A 20,397-nucleotide genomic window follows, 5' to 3' on the forward strand; every position below is an offset into this window, starting at 1 on the left:
AATGGCCCCGTCCACTTAAAATAGAACCTAACTGGATTTCTGCCATGGGATTTTGGATCAGCAATAAGCTGCCTCAACTTGATTGCAACCCAATGTGTAAAGCGCTAGGTGTCTTCCTGGCTTTGGTGCTAACTTCTAAAACTGGTCAGCCCAACCTGAGTTTTTAGGTTTGAGGGAGATAGACTAGGGCCAGATCTTTGGTCAGTGGTGGGTGGGATCTTCCAAACCTCTTGAGACCCTGGTGACCAGAAAAAATTTTCTAGCTCAGAAGGAGATCTTTTCGGTACTTGAAAAGCTCAGCCCCAGGTGCTTGAGTAACTGGTGAGTGACCCTTATCATATCTTTTGATATTTAATTCCAGGGACAGGAATTAAATGATGTGCCTTCTATGTGTCAGGCACTATTCTAGATGCTTTACATATATTACTTTCTATAATTCTCTCAAGAACCCTCTGAAATTGGTTATCATTATTTCCTTTACACAAATGAGGAATTGGAGGCTTAGCAAGGTTAAGTGACTTGTCCTTTGTTACCCAGCTTAGAACTGGTGACATTGGAATTCAAACCCAGTCCTAAGCTCTCTACTGCCCCATGAAGCCACCCTCAGATAACATTTAGTGTATGCTAGGCAATGTCGGGTCCTAGGGAGGAGAAACAGAGGGGTGCACAGATGCTCTTTGTTAAATATTGACAAATAAGATGCGAGGAAAGTACCTGAAAGTTTCTCTTACCCCCAAGTAATCAAAAGGATAAAAGGAGTTAATGATTGTTTACACTTGGGTCTCTAAAACTGGGACCAATGTGTCCCGTTCCTACACTTAAAAAGAAGGCCCATTAGCGGAGCCAGGCAACAGGTATTTTATAGTCCGATTTTAATGTCACTTTAGAGTTTAATATTATGTGTCAAAATCATTGGCATGACAACGTTGGCAACAGAGATAAAGCCAGGGAGGATTAAAGCTGAAAGGAGACCCATTTACGTCCTAATAGAGAATGTAATTGACTCCACCTCCCCACCCCTGCAACAAGGTGCAGGCCCAGTCACCCAATCAATTCTTACCTGCTTGAAGAAAGGGTTTCTCTCTCTGGGGACCTCACTGAGAGTCCAGAAATCATTACCTCTCAGCAAGACAGGATGTGGGCCAGTTAATAACAACTTGTGTTTCCATAGCACACACTGCTTCAGGGCCTGGATCTTAAGGCATCCAAGACATCCCTGGGAGGGGAGAAAGAATGTTTCTCCTCTGTAGAAATGGAGACGAAATGGCCATCTAGAGAGGCTGTGTGATTTCCTTACCGCCCTCAGAAAGGCAATAATTGAGCTAGTACCGAGATGTTACCCGAACCCATGTCCACTGTCTCCAACCTGACCAGAGCCAGCCTCCCCGCTGTTCTGCCTCCGGCGCCCCCCAACTCGTCTCAGCCTCTGCTCCAGCCTCTGCATGCCACTGGCTGCCAGCAGCCAGACCGAAAAAACACAAGTCCAACCACCGTACTTCCCCACTCAAAACTCCAGATTCTGTGGATTCCTGTTGCTCCTGGAATAAAATCCAATACCTTGCCGCAGCCTGCGTGGCCTGCCTGGTCTGGCCTCTGCCTTCTGCCCGTTTCTCCAGCTTCACCCAAATGCCTTCCCTCTGGCTTACTGTGTTCCAGCCACATGGCCACCATACTCCTTCCCTCCTGGGTCTTTGGACACGCTCTTCTCCAGCTCTTCTGGCTCACTGCTGCTTCACACTCAGGTCTCTGCCTGAAGGTCACTTCCTCGGAGACGCCGGCTCTGACCCCACAGATTCCCGTCACATACACACTCTTGCACCATCTTGTATTTCTCCTTATGGCACTTAGCAGACTTATTACTATGTGATCAATTGTGCGATTAGTTAAGTTTCCTAATCACTTCCATGCCTCGATTTCCTCATCCTAAAAAAACAAAACAAACAAACAAAAAAACAGTGTTAAAAATAGTATTCTTGTAGGTTGTGGTAAGGACTAAATGAGATGATCCATGTGAAGAATTCAGAGCAATCCCTGCCACTAGAAATCAATCAACACATGTTGTTATTATTGAATGTGAAATGATCTTCACCAGAGACAACTCTGACAAAACCCAGAATTGTGATGCCTTTTGTAAATGTAGCCCACTTATGGCATCCTTTTAATTATTCATCTCACTCTAGGAGTTATTTATGGAAGATGCCATGGAGCACATCAGCATTAAGCGTTGTCTCTTTTAGCAGGAGAAATCAATACCATTCGATTAGTTGGGGTGTCTGGGATGAGCTCAGCGTAGGTATTTGAGAATAACACTATTTTTTTTAATGTTTACTTATTTATTTTGAGAGAGAGAGAGGAAGAGACGGCATCCCAAGCAGGCTGTTAGGGCAGAGCCCAATGCGGGGCTTGATCTTATGAACTGTGAGATCATAACCTAAGCAGAAATCAAGAGCTGGTCGCTTAACCAACTGAGCCACCCAGGTGCCCTGAGAATAACACTATTAAAGAACTTGAGGGGCGCCTGGCTGGCTCAGTCAGTTGAGTGTCTGACTTCAGGTCAGGTCATGATCTTGTAGTTCTTGAGTTCAAACCCTGCATGGGGCTCTTTGCTGACAGCTCAGAGCCTGGAGCCTGCTTTGGATTCTGTGTCTCCCTCTCTCTTTGCCCCTCCCCTGCTCTCTCTCTCTCTCTCTCTTTCTCTCAAAAATAAATAAACATTAAAAAAAATAAATAAGGAACTTGAAATACATGCTATTATTCTAACAAACACAGGTCCCCTTAACAGACCACTGTTAATACTTGCCTGGGCTGGTCTCAGGCAAAACAATGAAAGAGTGGGATTATCTTTGGTCACCATTTTCTACATTAATCTATATAATTCTGAGTCCCTCCTATGTGCCAGGCACAGGGCTTGGTCCTGGGGCTACATTAGTGAGGAAGATAAGTTTGGTCTCTGCCCTTAGAGCATCTGTAAGCCAGCTAGGAAGACAGACAATTAAAGAAGAATTAAAGAAGAATTAGAATATGATCAGAAGAGGGGGCACCTGGGTGACTCGGTTGGTTGAGCATCTGATTTTGGCTCAGGTTATGATCCCAGGGGCATGGGATTGAGCCCCTTGTCGGGCTCTGTGCTGAGCCTGGAGCCTGCTTAAGATTCTCCCTCTCTCTTTCTCTCTCTCCTTCTCTGCCCCTCTCCCCTGCTCATGCTCTCTCTCTAAAAAAAAAAAAAAGAATATAATCAGAAGAAGAAGCCGAATTTCAAATAAAGAAAAGATGCTCAGCCTCACTAATAATCAAAGAAATAAGATGTAAAGCCCAATGAGACACTGTCTCTTACTACATCACATTGGCAACAACTTTACAGTCTGACCATTCCAAATTTGGGGAGGTCGTAGAGGAACAGGAACTCTCTCACGTGCTGGCGGGCACAAGTTGGTAGCAACTACTTTGGAGACGGTATGGCAGGAGCTGGGAGAGCTGGAGGTTCACATGCCCTCTAACCCAGCGGTTGTTCTCCCAACCACCTCCCTCAGACACGCGTACGAGGAGCAGAGCAAGTGTTTCTAACAGAGTGGGTACAAGAGCAAAACACTGGAAACAACCTAAAAGTCCACCAATGAGTAATGGGTAAATAACTCTGGTAGAACCATGCAAGGCAATATTATAGAGTAGCAGAAATGAAAAAATAGCTCTGTGTGAATAGGGATGAATCCCACAATCATCATACTGAAACGAACAAAAAAAGTAAGTTTCAGCACACATAAATATGATGCCATTTACATGAGGTCTGAAAACGTGCAAAACCATGATCGTAGGGCATATTGTTTAGAAATACCTGCATGATTATTAAAGGATAAGGAACATGTGCAGATGGTAAGCACCATATTCTGGAAAGTTGTTACTTGGCTGAAAGGAGCAGGTGGTAGTCAAGGGCTTGAGATTAGCTGGGTGTACACCAAGGCTTCTGCTATATTGTATTTCTTAAGCAGGGTGGGGGTCTTCAATCTCTCATAGTATGTTTAAGTGAAGTAGTGGAGAGTTATGGCTACGAGAAGAGAATCTGTGAGAGTTCAGGGTACACATAGCAGAGGCCAGTAGAGTCAAGGGGGACTTCTCAGATGAGGTGACGTTATTTTTAAATTTTTTTTTTTCAACGTTTATTTATTTTTGGGACAGAGAGAGACAGAGCATGAACGGGGGAGGGTCAGAGAGAGAGGGAGACACAGAATCGGAAACAGGCTCCAGGCTCTGAGCCATCAGCCCAGAGCCCGACGCGGGGCTCGAACTCACGGACCGCGAGATCGTGACCTGGCTGAAGTCGGACGCCTAACCGACTGCGCCACCCAGGCGCCCCGAGGTGACGTTATTTTAAGACATGAGGAGGAAGTAAACAGAGGGGGAGAGGAGGTAGTTTGTTCCAGGAAGAGTGACCAGCATGTGGGAATACCCAGGGGGAGGGAAAGTTTGGCAGAGAAAGTGAAAGAAATGCTGCAGGGCTGGAGTCTAGAAGGTTCTCTGGCCTTCCCTCTTCCCAGTTGCCAGTTACATGCAGCATCTAAAAGTGGGCATTTCCAAAAAAACAGGTGGGATAGATTGGATGGACTCTTGGTTTCTGAAAAACAGCAGTGTCTGCTAAATTTCGTTGACAGCTTCAGAATTAGGCAGACTTGGGTTTGAATCTCAGCCCTGCCACTTGCTGGCTGAGTGATACCGTGCAAGGTACTCACTGAGCCTCAGTTTTACCATCCATTAAGTGGGAATGAATGGAAATCATGAATATAAAACGTGTAGTTCAGTACCTGGGAGGAAGACAGGTGGGGGTACACCTACCTGTCTTCCTCATGTCGGCTGTATCTCCAGCCTCCTTGATCCAGAGGTCATTCTTTACTGAGCATGTTTGTGACTAAATTCCCGTTTACGAGTCACGAGTCTGGAATTCCACCGAGACCCAGCAGGACATGAGACCTGCACTTCCCACAAAGCATGATGGGCCGTGCGCCTGCCAGTGAACTTGGCTCTCGTTCCCTCACAGGTCCAAGTGGGTTCCCCTGGGTGACTACATCTCCTCCAACACGGACGAATGCACAGCCACGCTGATGTATGCTGTCAACCTGAAGCAGTCTGGTTCCGTCAACTTCGAGTACTACTACCCAGACTCCAGCATCATCTTCGAGTTTTTTGTAAGCCCCTGGCCATGGGGTAGGCTGGGAGGTAAAGGCTCTCCAAGGCTCAGATTCATTTACAGGATCACAAGCACATTTCCGGTTGGGGATTTTCCACAGTTGTCTTCCCTCTGGAGAGAACTATGGACAAATGGGCTGAGACTTCAAGATGTGGGGAGAAAGGCAGAAGTTCGGGGACTCTGCAGGGGCAGGAGACCCTAAGCATTCCGCCTGCTCAGACATGAAAACAGCATGTAAAAGCTTCTGAGATATGAGTTATTTTTTCGGTGTTGATGCATTGCCTTTAAAAAAAATTTTTTTTTTTTTTAAATTTTTTTTTTTCAACGTTTATTTATTTTTGGGACAGAGAGAAACAGAGCATGAACGGGGGAGGGGCAGAGAGAGAGGGAGACACAGAATTGGAAACAGGCTCCAGGCTCTGAGCCATCAGCCCAGAGCCCGACGCGGGGCTCGAACTCACGAAACGTGAGATCGTGACCTGGCTGAAGTCGGACGCTCAACCGACTGCGCCACCCAGGCGCCCCAAAAAAAATTTTTTTTTTAATGTTTATTTACTTTTGAGAGAGACAGAGCGTGAGCAGGGGAGGGGCAGAGAGAAAGGGAGACACAGGATCGGAAGCAGGCTCCAGGCTCCGAGCTGTCAGCACAGAGCCCGATGCGGGGCTTGAACCACGAACCATGAGACCATGACCTGAGCCAAAGTCAGATGCTTAACCTACTGAGCCACCCAGGCACCCCTGCTTTGATGTTTTGTGTGTATAACTAGCTCTTGCCCTGCTTCAGGACTCGTGTTTTGAGCTCAGTCCCCAAAGGAAACTGGAAACTCTTCCCCCATAAGAAGAGCCCTCTGGAAGGCTGTTGCAGCATGGGGGGGTGAAGAACCCATTTTTTTGGAAAGCTTTGACTCTGTCCCCAAACTCTTGCCGCCTCAGGTTCAGAATGACCAGTGCCAGCCCAATGTGGATGACTCCAGGTGGATGAAAACCACAGAGAAAGGGTGGGAATTCCACAGTGTAAGTATCATACCAGCCTTCTTGGAGCCTTTCCTGGGGATACCAGAAAAGGGATCAAGGGCTTTTCCTCCAAGGACAGTTTCCTCCTGGTCTGGGCTTCCCACCCCTCTGTCCCTAGAAGGCAGGGGTCTGACATGATGAGGATGCCATAGTTTCTGTCCTCTTGAGTTGACAGAATATGGGTGTGGGCCGACTTGCTCCCATGGCTCGACCCCAAGGACCAGCAGCTTCGCAGGGTTAAGGGTCAGGTCTTCTGGGGATACACAGAACCAGAGAAGAGTGAGGGAAGTCCACTCACCCTCCTGTCAGCACCTTCAGGCTCCTCCATGGGTCTTACCTTGGAGATACTCGTGGTATATGTGGGTGAGGGAGAGGCCATGAGGGTTGTAAGAGGAGGCTTCAAGGCAGAGAGGAGCTAAGCTGATCTGGGAGGAAGGGCAGAGCTGAGGAAGTTGAGGGAAGGGATCAGAAGAGGTGCCTCCACGCAGACAGTAAGGGGAAGGATCCCCACAAGAGGCTAATCCGATGGATTAGGGATATCCATCTCTGCAGCTAAATGAACTTCCTGTTTGCGGTTTCTAGGTCGAGCTAAACCGAGGCAATAATGTCCTCTATTGGAGAACCACAGCCTTCTCAGTGTGGTCCAAAGTTTCCAAGCCCGTGCTGGTGAGAAACATCGCCATAACAGGTATCAAGGGGGAGTTGGGTCCGGCATCTGCTGCTGATTTCCTAACTCTGTGTGTGTGTGTGGGGGGGGCTGGTGAGGGCCGGTCCCCAGGCCTCAGTCTCTAGGCTCAACCGTTGCTTTTCTATGTTGTTCGTCCTCCCTAGGGGTGGCCTACACTTCAGAATGCTTCCCCTGCAAACCTGGCACATATGCAGACAAGCAGGGCTCCTCTTTCTGCGAACTTTGCCCAGCCAACTCTTACTCAAATAAGGGAGAGACTTCCTGCCACCAGTGTGACCCTGACAAATACTCAGGTGATGTTTCTGAGGGTGGGTAGAGTTTGGTGGAGGTGGGGAGGGGGTGATAACCAACAAACATGGGGAGAAAACAGGAAGGAGAGCATCCTTCTGACCATGCTGAAGACGATGCTTCTTAAACCCTGGTTTCCTGGACACTGGAAGAGCCTTGCTGATCCACACTCCACTGATCACTCTGGAAACAAAAATGAAATCGTCCAACAAGTAATTATTGAGCCCCTACTATGTGCCAGGTTCTACGTACTTGGAATACACCAGTGAACAAAATCGACAAAGCTCCCTGTTTTCATGGAATTTACATTCTGGTGTGGGGGGCGGGGAGGCAGACAATAAACAGTAATGATAATAAATATATAATAAATTATAGTACATTAGACAGTAAAACGTGCAGTGGGCTGTGGCAAAAAGAAAAAGCAGTTCAGGGTTACAGGGATTAGGAAAGTTGGAGAAAGGGGTTGCAATCTTTTTATTTTTTTCCTAAGCAGTGAAATTTGTAGACACAAAACCTTATATAAGATTACAGTTGGGGTGCTTGAGTGGCTCAGTCATTTGACTTCGGCTTTGACTTTGAGTCTTGACTTCGGCTCAAGTCATGGTCTCATGGTTCACAGGTTCGAGCCCCGCATCGGGCTCTGCGCTGACAGTGCGGAGCCTGTTTGGGATTCTCTCTCTTTCTCCTTCTCTCTGCCCCTCCCCTGCATTCATGCTGTCTCTCTCAAAATAAATAAACATTAAAAAAAGATTATAGTTATAAATAATAGATACTGTAAGTAAAAGGTATATGTTTATATATTTTAATTCATAACAATTATTATCAAAGTTAATTTAGAAGAGCCATGAGGCTGTATTGATGAGCAAAACATTTTGATAGCAAGGGCTAAAGATGGAAGTTACAATCTTCTTACTACTTTTAGCAGCCTGAGCATCCATTGAATTCAAGGGAGGCCTTTTCAGGAAATCCAGGGTTCCTTGGAACATAGTTTAGAAACGAGTGTTCTGAGGGAAAATAAGGGGACAGGTGTAGCAGGCTGTTTCTAGTCTCTGAGTAGCTTCCTAAAGCATCACAACTTAAGAAACAGAACTGGTCATTTGAGGGAGTCCCAGGGTAGCAGGGCTATGGTGTAAGGTGGGCAGTCTCCCCAGAGGACCCTCTGCTCAGGCACCCCAGGCATTGGCACAGCGGCCAATCTCTAAGACAGGTTCTAAACAAATAAGCTGGGAGGGAGAAGGAGTCCCTTCACTTTCCCTACAAACACTCATAATTATTCCAGTTTCCTTTTCTTACCCAGACTCACATACACACCCAGCTCAAGGCTCTCTCTCAAGCAGACACTCAAACCTGTCCACAGACACACCCTTCAGCAGGTGTTACACTATGTGTTTGCTTGGCCAAGACGAGCCACTGACCATGTGAACCGCTTGTTTTTTACACTATTCCTAAAACAACAGTCCTGTTTATCTACATAGATCTTGCCAAATGAGTATAGTTTTCAGCAAGAACAGGAATGTTGAGATCTTGAGGGATGTTTTTAATCCATAAGTCTAAATTCCTGTTTTTCCACTTGCATTTCTCATTCTCCTTCCCTGCTCTATCAATGGCAGCCTTTGTTGGTCTTAGTCTCCAGCTGCCTTTCCAGCCCAGCAGCTGTACAAGAGTTTGAATGGCAAGGTGGCTTTAGAGAAACCGCCTGGGAATGTTTTGATCAACTCTGTATGTAAACTGATTGTCATCCAGACAACTGTTACGAAAGTGTTCGGTTGGGAGTCTGAGTTTTTGAACTTTTGCCACCAGGTTCTCAATCCACCTCTTTGACTAGAAAGTGAGTTTTTACAATGACTTGACTCTTCCAGAATACAGGGTCAGTGGGAGGCTGGGGAAATGCAGAGAGAGAGAGAGAGAGAAAGAGAGAGAGAGAGAGAGAGAGAGAGAGGCAGGGGTGGGGGAGAGATCAGAGCCTACGATGGACTGTGCGTAAAGGGAGGTCAGAAGACCCTGTGAACATTTAGTCATCCATTTACAACTAAGTCCTGAGTGCTGGCCAGGTGCCAGGGCTTGGGTTTGGTGCTAGAGTTGGAGCTGGTGCCTACCCTCTACCTTATGTCGGAAAGTAGGAACGCCGTTATAGGAACACCTGAATTTAGTAACCCCATGGTGCAGTAGCTGCTGGGATAGGAGCTCTGAGTGTAGCACACAGTAGAGGCAAAGAAGAGAACTGGTCAGTCCTTTACTGTGGAGACAGGAAAGGGTTCAGTGGCTGTGGTCTTGAAAGATGAGTTGGTGATTTGATGGATGTTCTAGAAGTGTAGCCAAAGCCAGAAGGCTCAGGGATCTTGAAGAAACTTGGCATGGCAGGAACTGACTTGGAGAGACCTAGCATCCAAGGCCAAGAGGTGGGCAGGCAACAGGCCATCCACCAGCCCTTCTGTGTCATGGCTAAACATTTGAGATTTGATCCTATCAGCAGGGATGGGGTGGGGGGGGGGCATTAAAGAATTTTAGCTGGGGAGTAACATGATCTGGCTTGTGGTTTTGAAGGACCACTCTAGCTGCCATTTGGAAAATGGATGAGAAATGGAACAACTGGAGGTGGACGCCACAGTCCAGAGATTTTGCAACAGGCATCATTGCCGGTATCCAGGACCTAGACTAGGAGCTGATGGGCCTGTATCTGTTAAGGACAAAGACTTGACTAAACGCATCTTTCTTATTGATAACTAAAATTTGATCATTAAGATGAATTCCTTTGTGTTACATTGAATATTAGGGACTTATTTCCTAGTAGAACAGCTTTGGGTTTAAGAGCATGGACTCCAGAACTAAATTACTAAGGTTCAAATCCCTGCTCCACCACTTACTAGCTCTGTCACCTGGGGCAAGTCCCCTGTCTGTGCCTGAGTTTCCTCATGTATAAAATGGGAGTGGCAATAATCCTATCTACCTCATAGTGTTATTGTGTGGATCATTTGATTACTACAGATAAAGGATTTGGAACAGTGCCCGGTATGTAGTAAGCACGTATTTTATCATAGCTGACCCTTGAACAACATGGGGACAAGGGGTACCCACCCCCCAGGTAATCAGAAATCCACATGTAACTTTTGAGTCTCCAGAAACTTAACTACTAATGACTGGAAGCCTTACTGCTAGCAAAAACAATTGATCAACACATATTTTGTATGTTTTGTGTATTATATACTGTATTCTTACAATAAAAGAAGCTGGAGGAAAAATGTTATTAAGAAAACCACAAGGAAATCTACTCCTGAAATCATTGTTGTACCATATGCTAACTAACTTGGATGTAAATTAAAAAAATAAATAAAATATTAATAAAAAAAGAAAAAAAAAGAAAACCACAAGGAAGAGCAAACACGTTTACAGTATATATACTGAATATACTGAATATATTCAGTATATATACTGAATATATATATATATATATATATATATATATATATATATATATATAAACCCAGTCTGCATATAAGTGGACCCGCCTGGTTCAAACCTGTGTTGTTCAAGGGTCAACAGTGTTCATTTCCGTCAAGGCTAGTCCCAGCTGTCTTCGCTTAATATGAAAGTACTTTTAGCATAGGTAACAACAGTAACACGTCACTTGGATGGTACTTTACAATTTACCAAACATTTTCTCATGTATTACTCACAGCAGAGTGCAGGACTGATCTCCCTGTTTATAAATGAACAAAGGGCAGCACAGAGAATTCGAGTGATTTGCCCAGAGTCTGAAGTGGGGTCTGACCTGGGCCAAGCATTCATTAGATGCTTGAACCTTCAGGGGAAATGTTTTCCTGTGATGCAGTGGATCAGGATGACAAGACCTTGTACTACTAGAGGTGGGGAGAAGGTCCTGGAAGGAGGTGGGAGGCTCAAAGAGAGAAACTGGAGCCCCCATGATAAACTTTATCTTCTCACAGTTTTGCCCTGGGGCCAATGCTGTAGGAATCACTTTTCACTCCCTCACCAACCATCTAGGCCGATCTTTCAAACTTGACTAGTATCCAACTTAAACACTTTGATGAAACCTGAGCTAGGGAAGTAAGGTCCGTCTCAGCATTTGGGTTAATCATTTCTTAAAACTACCTTAGCAGTTGTCAGTGTATAAACAGCTGGACCCTTTTTGCTGAAACCTGGAGCTAGGGCATCAGGTTGAGCAAATATTTGACAAACAGAGAAAAGTCCTTGTGCAGAATGTACTTTCTTCCATGCAACTTGCAATTTGCTAGACCCAGTATGCAAGGTCCTGGGAATTGGTGTGTTTTCAGCATCTCCCCCCAAATTTCTCCTGGCCCAGTTTGTCAAAAGCAGGAGTCCCTGGATCTCTCTGTGCTGAATGAGGCCTTCTGCTTGTTAGCCAAGTCAATGAGCTGAGAAGACTCCAGCTGTCTCTCAGGCAGTATTTCCCTCTTGCCCAGACTAATAAGACGGGGACAGAAGAGGTGTGAGAATGCGTGGTTGAGGAAGCTCCCCAGGGCAGGCCAAGGAAGCTGTAACTAGGAGATTCTCTGATCTAGGAACTCATTTGGTGCCTTGGAAAGAAGAAGGGATCAGTTGGGAAATAAGCCTTCGCTGGGAAAGAGAGAAAGAAATTCCTCAATCCTTATTTAAAATCCCATGACAGTTACCAGATAGAAATCATTCGCACAAACCCAGGTAATAATAGTTATTAGCATTTAGTGAGTCCCTACTTACGATGTGCCAGGGATGTGCTGGCTCCAGTGAGGTGGATATTATTATTCCTGCTCTACAGATGAGAGTACTAAGCCTCAGGTTCAGTAACTTGCCTGAAGTGACACAGCTGGTAAATGAAGCAGGATCTGGGGTGCCTGGGTGGCTCAGTAGGTTACACGTCTGACTTCAGCTCAGGTCATGATCTCAGGGTTTGTGGGTTCGAGCCCCGCATCAGGCTCTGTGCTGACCGCTCAGAGCCTGGAGCCTGCTTCGGATCTGTGTCTCCGGCTCTCTTTGCCCCTCCCCCTCTCATGCCATGTCTCTCTCTTTCTCTCTCTCTCAAAAATAAATAAACATTAAAAAAAATTTTTTTTTAAAGAAATAAAGCAGGATCCAAACCCAGTTCTGTCTAACTTAAAATCTCAGTCCACTCTATCACACAGCCTGTCAGATAACATATAGAGTGAGGAGGTCTCACTTGTATTAAATGTTTACCTGCAGGTGACAACAATAGTCACTGTAGAAATGATGGAGACAGGTGTAGTGGTAGTATTGTACTGGCACTCTATAAAGCCATGACTTTTATTTTGGGGAAGTAAAGTCCCTGGAAATTTTTAAAAATTTATTTTCAAAAGTTATGTATATTTTTCTGGATAGAAGAAACAGGTCTTTTTGCAAATTCTCAACATGTTTGTAATTCAGAAAAGGTGAAATTCATTGTTTCAAAGAGGGATACACCGAAATAGTTCTTGCTATCGAGGCACTCATAGGGTTAAAGCAAACTGACATACAGAGAGTAGAATAAATAAAATGATAGTTAAGACGGTTTTTATTAGGAACAGGTCAGGGTTAGAGATGGCACCAGGATGTTTGGGGGTAGGGAAAGTGGAAAGAGCTCTATATCTTTTTTTTTTTTAATGTTTATTTATATTTGAGAAAGAGAGAGAGTGAGCGCAAGCAGGGCAGGGGCAGAGAACGAGACAGAGACAGAATCTGAGGAAGGCTTCAGGCTCTGAACTGTCAGCACAGAGCCTGACGTGGGTCTTGAACTCAGGAACCGTGAGATGATGACCTGAGCTGAAGTCAGATGCTTAACTGACTGAACCACCCAGGCACCCCAAGAGCTCCATGTCTTAAGTGGAGTCAGAGGAAATTATCAGCTCATTTGCGTAGGATGGTTGCCTGGAAAAGGGAAAACAGGATGCGGGTTTCAGGAACTTACGTTAATGGCGGTTAACCTGTAAGATGCTCTTTCCAGCTAGTCGCCCTCCTCACTGGTCCCCTGGCCGGTCCCCTTCCCTCTGCCCCTCCCCACCGTGCGGGCCCAGTGGCTTCTCATAGCACTAGGGAGAGGTGCAAAGGGGGTATCTGAGCAGGGCTTTAGGGACCGGAAGTGAAACAAAGGGAAAGGTGGGTATGCAGGGTGTTCTACTCCAGTCAGTACCTGTGTTGTGCTATACCCCTGGGTCTTAGAGGTCATAGGTCATGAGCAAGTGGGCAAGAGCTCTGCTTTCTTATATAACTTCAACTATTTGTCCTTACTTTTGCAACTTAGAAAAAGGATCTTCCTCCTGCAAAGTACGCCCAGCCTGCACAGACAAAGACTACTTCTACACTCACACAGCCTGTGATGCCAACGGAGAGGTGGGTAGCGTGATCTTGGAGCCCCTTTGTCCCAGATAGTTCCTTTGCCTGCTCCTTGGGCTTTACCACATTTGGAGTTCCAGAGGTCAGCGAAGCTGGCACCAGAGAAAACCCCACAGACCTCCGCAGTGACCCTGGGGCCAAGGGGGGAAGCAAAACAAGACGGCCTCATTCATTTTCAGGTCAGAGACTCGTTTTTGCCCCATTTGTTCCGCTCCTTAGTTACATGTGCTCTGTTGCAAAAAGCCATTTCATTTTCTTTTGCTTGGTTTCTTCCATTTGCTTATTAGCCCCTCTGGGCAATGACTGCCTGTCCATGCACACTTATTTCCTCATGGAACTCATCAGACTTGTCCCCTTGGTGCTGCTTTTGTGGGCTGGCAAAGGGAATTGATTCCTACTTCCTGGCTCACTGGAGAATGGCCTGACTGTTCGGTCTTTGCTGGTTCCCTCTTTCCCCCAGGCTTTCTGCCTCAGAAAGACTTTCCTTTGTAGTCTACATCGCCACTGAGTCAGCAGCCGTGTTTTGAGTATTAATGCAGTACCAGGCTTGGTGCTCAAGTTGGGGACTCTGCGGTGACAGAAGTGCCTGCCCTCGGGGAGCTCGCAGTCCTAAGAAAGAGGGTGAGGGAGGAGAACAGGGCCTGACCAAAGCAAGAAGAAAGATGCGCAGGGCCCTGGGAGAAACCGGGAGAGGAGTGACCAGGACTTGGGGGTCCAGGAAGGCCTTTCAGCGGTCATGTGTTCATTTCAACAGTCAGTCATGGTGCTAAGCACTCCGTATACAACAGTCAACCAAACAGAGGGAACATCTACTCTTATGGAACTTAATTCTTGCTGGGGCACAAGTGGAGAGAGAGAGAGACAACAGATGAACAACAAATTAGACTATATCAGTAAGTGGAGAGAAAAAAAAAATAAAAGATTAGGAGACAGAGAATGACAGAGGGTGGAGATACTATTTTAGAGAGGGTCGGGATCGACATTTGAGGAGGTGACATTTGAACAGAGACCTGAGTGAGATGAGTGGGGGCCCCAGCGCTTTCCAGGCAGAGGGCACAGCAGGTGTGGAGGTCCTAAGACGATTTGTCTTAGATTAGACGTTCTAGATGAGTTGTCTGTATCTGTATCCCTAAACCACAGCCTCTCAGGCAGAGAGAATGAGAAGTTGGGAAATCTGCATTCAGCATTAAGCATGTGCATGGCTCTTAGGGTGCATAGGTATTTGCCGGCTGGATGGCTGGATAGATTCTCCTTTTGCCAAATAAGCACAGGATAAAGTCTGGTCCTTAGCAGTGGCTGTTTTTCATAATCATCTCCTACTCTCCACCCTCCCCCACCCCTTTCTTCATGTTTGGAGCATCATTCCCTTGCCCAACAGCCAAGGGAGAATGGCTGCACATATCATCAGTTGTACCTTACATTCAGTTCTGCAGTGTTTGGGGTTCTGTATGACCTTGAAAAAATTATTTTCATTTTATTGGCATCAGTTGACTCACTAATTAAATGAGGACACTTAATCCTGCTCCTCTTCTCCCCGCTTGGCATAACATATGACTGAATGTGGCTCTTTGCTTCCTTCTGCCCCAGTCTCTCCCCTCCCAGGCCCAGGCCAAGGCCCTCTAAATCTGTAGTGAGCTCTGTTGCCTGCCAGCCTGGCTGTCTGCCCTTGCCTTTGGATGCTCAGTAGGGCCAGAACCAGTGCTCCGCCTTAGCAGCCCAGCTAAGGCTCAGGGGAGGAGCCCTGAAGCGTGAGTGCACACGAACATGGGTTCATCAGGAATGCTTTACAGAACTCTTGTGATTTGTGCCTCATGCCCACACTGGTTCTGCTGAGTATCATGATTTCACTTTGCCTTCTAAACTGTATTTTTAAAAATATTTTTTAGAGTTTATTTATTTTGAGAGAGGAAAAGAGAGAGCACATGCAGGGGAAGGGCAGAGAGAAGGAGAGACAGAATCCCAAGCAGACTCTGTGCTATCAACCCAGAGCCCTACGTGGGGCTCCAACTCATGAGATCATGACCTGAGCTGAGACCAAGAGCCAGACACGTAACCCACTGTGCCACCCAGGTGCCCCTAAACTGTATTTAAAAAAAATTTTTTTTTAACGTTTATTTATTTTTGAGACAGAGAGAGACAGAGCATGAACGGGGGAGGGTCAGAGAGAGAGGGAAACACAGAGTCTGGAACAGGCTCCAGGCTCTGAGCTGTCAGCACAGAGCCCAACACGGGGCTCGAACCCACGGACCGTGAGATCATGACCTGAGCCAAAATCGGATGCCCAACCGACTGAGCCACCCAGGCGCCCCTAAACTGTATTTTTAAATCAAGGGCTGTAACTCGTAACTCGAGCTGACTCGCATGATTGCCCTGGTGACCTTTGCCGTGCCTCGGCGGTTTCTCAGGGACTAGATTGGCCAATTCACTGGGGCTGCTGCATGTGCTGCTCTAAGGGATGGCCCAAGTCAGTCTTCCTGCTCCCCAGACCCTTCTCTCCATGAGACTCAAGGGGACAGGCTGAGAGCGCCCAGGTTAGAGCACAAGCCGAGGGCTCTGGCCATTAGCTGCTCTTCCAAGGGAGGAATCTCTTCACAGCTGAGCTGAGCAGGAAGAGGAGGAGCTGTAGCACTCACTGTCAGCAAAGACAGCACAGGTTCCTTTTAAGACTTGTCACTTCTTATCCTGAATAGAATGGAAAGATGCCTTATTCATCCACCTTTTCACATATATGGTAGTGCTGCACAGATTATCACATCAGCGTAATCCACAGAAGTACTTTTTGTCTCTGACTCAGCCCAAGGACCACACAGGAGGCTTGGAGCTGCTGAACCAGGAGCCTCCTGTAGGTCAACCCCTCTTCTGTATAGATGCCTCCATCAGAAGAGTAGGGATGGCCCTAGTGAATGACAGATACAATGCTTCCCTTCCCCACTGATGTGATAGATGACCATTCCTCTTCCCTCCTCCCCAGCTTTATTGAGATGTAATTGACATATAACATTGTGTAAGCTTAAGGTGTACCGTGTGTTGATTTGATGTATTTGTATATTGCAAGATGATGACCACCATAGCATTAATTAATACCTCCACTATATCACTTAATTACCCTTTTTATTTTTGCAGTGAGAACATTTAAGATCTACTCCCTTGGCGACTCTCAAGTATATACAGAAATACAGTACTACTAACTGTAACCACCTTGATGCACCTTAGATCCCCAGAACTTATTGGTCTTATAACTACAAGTTTATACCCTTTGGCCAACATTGTCCCTTCTGCCTTGATGTCTCAGAGAACACAGTAGCCATAGATTGTTATTATGTGATTGTTGCCCTTGCTAGATGGTGAGCACCTTAAGGGCAGGGGGCCATGTCTCATTCATCTCTGAGCCACCAGGTCTGGCACACAGATGTATTAGGCTTTCTAAAATGTCTATTGAGTAAATGAAAAGGCAAAGAAAATACTTGGAAGACAAATTGGGACACCCCTTTCTATGTTTTGGGGTTTTCATCGGCTACTTTTCCCATGACCTTAGTAGTGATAAGATTCTACATTGGAATCAGAGCTTCTCTGGAGACAGCTGGTCCTCCCATGACCATTCTTTCTGTCACACAAGTCCTCATTAAGTATTTCCCTCTTCATCCAGTCAACATTCAGCAAATATTTGTCGAGCACAACCACGTGCCAGGCTCTGGGCTAGGGTCATGGGAGGCACTGGTAACCAAAACAAGTTCCCCACCCTGGTGGAACTTTCGTTATAGCCCAGAGTCCTCCCACCTCACCCCATTCTCGAGATAAATTCCTAAAGATGTGCCAAATGCCACACAGGCTGAGCGTTCTTAATCCATTTCTGCAGACACAGCTCATGTACAAATGGGCCCAGCCGAAAATCTGTGGTGAAGATCTCAAGGGGGCCGTGAAACTGCCCGCTTCTGGCGTGAAGACCCACTGCCCACCCTGCAACCCAGGCTTTTCCAAAACCAACAACAGCGCCTGCGAGCCCTGCCCTTATGGCTCTTACTCCAACGGCTCTGGTAACCTCTTTATCTGCATTCTACCCATTCCCACATCACCCACATGGGTGGTCAGCTGAATGTGCATTCTGTCCTTCCAAGGACGCAGTAAGGACTGGGCCACTCTGTGGACTAAGTTCAGGAGAAGAGAGGGCAGGGTGGGACCTGTCTGCAGGCCAGAGTCATACTTGAGAACTGCCTGCCTTCCTCCCTATTCCAACTGCGAATGTGACTCGGGCTTGAAGTACCCAGTCCTCACCACAGAGACTGCTAGCATGCAGCAGGGATGCTAACCAGAAGGTCTGGGAAGCTGGGATGGCCAGCTTGACACAATCAGAGCCATAAGCCATGCTGCAGAAAGGAGATGGGAGGATTTGTGTGCCTATTCATGTAAATGCATTTACTGATAATAATGTGACAAATAATATGAACTACATGCATCAGACTAGGAGACACATTTAAGTCTCAAAATGAAGAACTTGGTGAGCAGGTAGGACAGCTGGAGTTTTGGAATTCAGGGTCAGAATTTACGTCCTGAGTTTGTTAAGTACATTGTCAGAATGTTTTTGAGTCAACTCGATATAACCGTGCTATGGTGCTCAGCATCACCCTCCTTTGGCTGCCTGCCCTTGTCGCCACTTAATCTGTGTGACAGCAGCTCTGGTCAGGGTGGCTGCGGCCTCCCCGCTGAAGGTGTGGATCTTGTGGTTACCCCAGATTGCACCCACTGCCCAGCCGGGACTGAGCCTGCTGTGGGATTCGAATACAAATGGTGGAACACGTTGCCTTCAAACATGGAAACCACCGTTCTCAGTGGGATCAACTTTGAGTACAAGGGCATGACCGGTAAGTGCGTCCCCACTTACTGTGAGCTGTCGGCTCCCTGCTCGCCCTACAGGGACTCCTCCACTTCACATTTCTTCATAATAGTGATGTCTACAACGAAATGAGCTAATCATGCCATGCATTCTCTCTAAAGTTCCACTCCTTGCGGACATTTATCCTCCAAAATTTAGTTTTAGAGACAAAGCCAGAACTAGAAGCAAGGTGCACACTCCAAAGAGCTTGCTCTGAGAGTTTCAGAGGCTTTGACCCAAGTAGCAGGATAAATAACATGACTTGGTTGGGCTAGTGGTTCTGGATGCCTCAAAGGACAGTGTTCTCTCAGCATGTCATCTGGGTGTACGCTTGCCCTTCATCTGAGACCACTGGGGTGTTAACTCTCCCCTCTCTTTTTCCAGGCTGGGAGGTGGCTGGTGATCACATTTATACAGCAGTTGGAGCTTCAGACAATGACTTCATGATTCTCACTCTGGTTGTGCCAGGATTCAGGTGAGGAATACAAAACCCAGGGGAATCCCGCACCACCTTGGCCACAATCAAGTCCCACATAGCTTAGAAGGTTGTAGAGGAGAGGGCTTCTGGCATGCAGAAGTATGAGTTCAGAATAGAGGAGAGCAATGGTAATGGTCTGACAAAGATAATCTGAATGCTAATATGGCTTCTTAGTTGCTGCCCATGCTGGCGGACCTACTGGTCGCGCTCCCTCTCATCTGGCTTCTCTTATCTATTGGCCACATGCTACTCAAATTCTTCCTCCTGGGGGCGCCTGGATGGCTCAGTTGGTTAAGCATCCAACTCTTGGTTTCGGCTCAGGTCATGATCTCATGGTTGGTGGGTTCAGGCACCACATGGGGCTCTGTGCTGTCAGAGAAGAGCCTGGTTGGGGTGCTCTTTCCTCTCTCTCTCTGCCCCTCCCCCACCGCACATGTGCGCACACACACTCTCTCTCTCAAAATAAATAAAAATAAATTTGTCCTCCTCACGGCATCTAGATAAAATGTTACCAAAAACAAAACAAAACAAAACAAATCAAAAAACCAAAAACCCTTTTAAAAAGGAGAGCCAGAAATACCCATAGACAGTTCATCTTTATTTGGGGTAAGAAGACTGAGATGGATTGTTCTCATTGTCATATTGATCCCCATATCCCAAGAAGACCTAGGACATTAAGCAATTTGTTTGCCATTAAAAAAAAAAAATACTATAGGCAGTGTGGTACAATGGAAAGAATAATAGGCTGAAGACAGGACACTTGAACTTTGCCAATTATTGGCTTTGTGAACTTGGAAAAGTCACCATGCTCCCCCTATAGGCTTCAGACTCCTCATCTGTAAAACAAGTCACATTCTGTGACTTTGGACTAACTCAGGTTGAGATGATTCTTCCAGCCCAGTGGTTGGCACAACTGTATAGACGGGAGCTAGGACTGATGGTACTTAGAATACGAGCAAATGGCCAAAGCCAAAAGAAAAGCCATAAAAGGATTTCCAAAGCCAAAGTGAATTCTTGTACCCATATGTGCTTTCAGGATGGGGGGGGGGGGCACTGAAGAGGTTCCCTATTTCCAGTCTGTCTTCTCCACTACCTTCTTCAAACTCCCTCCTTTCCATCCCTGGCACAGTGCTCAGCCCAAAGTGGTTGCTCAAAAGGTATTCATTTCCTTTCCCTTAATTTACACTACTCAGAGATGAGCAGTTATATCCCATTTGCAAGGTGAGCAAAATTTTTAGGCTTTTTGGGGGGATAACATTCCTAAAAGTACGTATCAATTTTCAAATCTGATTGCTATGGTAAAGTCCTTCCTCAAATCACCCACTCACCACCACCCCTTACCTGCCCCCTTGGGCATGGATCTCTTTCCCAAAAGAAGGACCAGACTAAAAACTTGGCTTGAAGAGATGATAAATTGAAATATCTGCTCATTTGACCCAGGAAAAGCTCCCACCACCCCAGAGAATGAGCTGCTAAGTGAATGTAGGTAATTTACATCTTATGATGGTGGAGCTTCTCAAACCTTAATGTGCTTA

At 46.4% G+C, this 20,397-nt stretch overlaps 1 protein-coding gene and 1 long non-coding RNA gene across 8 annotated transcripts in view; one reads left to right on the forward strand and one right to left on the reverse strand.

Annotated features, from left to right (window-relative positions):
- The window catches only part of ELAPOR1 (endosome-lysosome associated apoptosis and autophagy regulator 1), a 73,694-nt gene that overhangs the window by 40,334 nt on the left and 12,963 nt on the right, over positions 1-20,397 (forward strand). For all 5 annotated transcript variants that reach the window (XM_086717744.1, XM_086717742.1, XM_025934759.2 and 2 more), the window contains 8 exons: positions 5,030-5,177; positions 6,113-6,193; positions 6,776-6,881; positions 7,025-7,174; positions 13,423-13,511; positions 17,371-17,548; positions 18,245-18,373; positions 18,769-18,859. In XM_086717744.1, the coding sequence (XP_086573870.1) occupies positions 5,030-5,177; positions 6,113-6,193; positions 6,776-6,881; positions 7,025-7,174; positions 13,423-13,511; positions 17,371-17,548; positions 18,245-18,373; positions 18,769-18,859 (972 nt within the window). The remainder of the gene's footprint in view (positions 1-5,029; positions 5,178-6,112; positions 6,194-6,775; positions 6,882-7,024; positions 7,175-13,422; positions 13,512-17,370; positions 17,549-18,244; positions 18,374-18,768; positions 18,860-20,397) is intronic.
- Positions 1-20,397, reverse strand: part of LOC147578224 (uncharacterized) — a 65,002-nt gene that overhangs the window by 24,030 nt on the left and 20,575 nt on the right. For 2 of the 3 annotated variants that reach the window (XR_015254952.1, XR_015254950.1), the window contains exons 3-4: positions 3,042-3,211; positions 1,647-1,923 (exon numbers count right to left, since the gene is read on the reverse strand). This is a non-coding gene — a long non-coding RNA (uncharacterized LOC147578224). The remainder of the gene's footprint in view (positions 1-1,646; positions 1,924-3,041; positions 3,212-20,397) is intronic. The other variant, XR_015254953.1, reaches the window with a different exon arrangement.

Source organism: Puma concolor, chromosome C1 (assembly GCF_028749965.1).
Source record: "Puma concolor isolate L17-30 chromosome C1, mPumCon1.1.hap2, whole genome shotgun sequence".
Taxonomy (NCBI): Eukaryota; Metazoa; Chordata; class Mammalia; order Carnivora; family Felidae; genus Puma; species Puma concolor.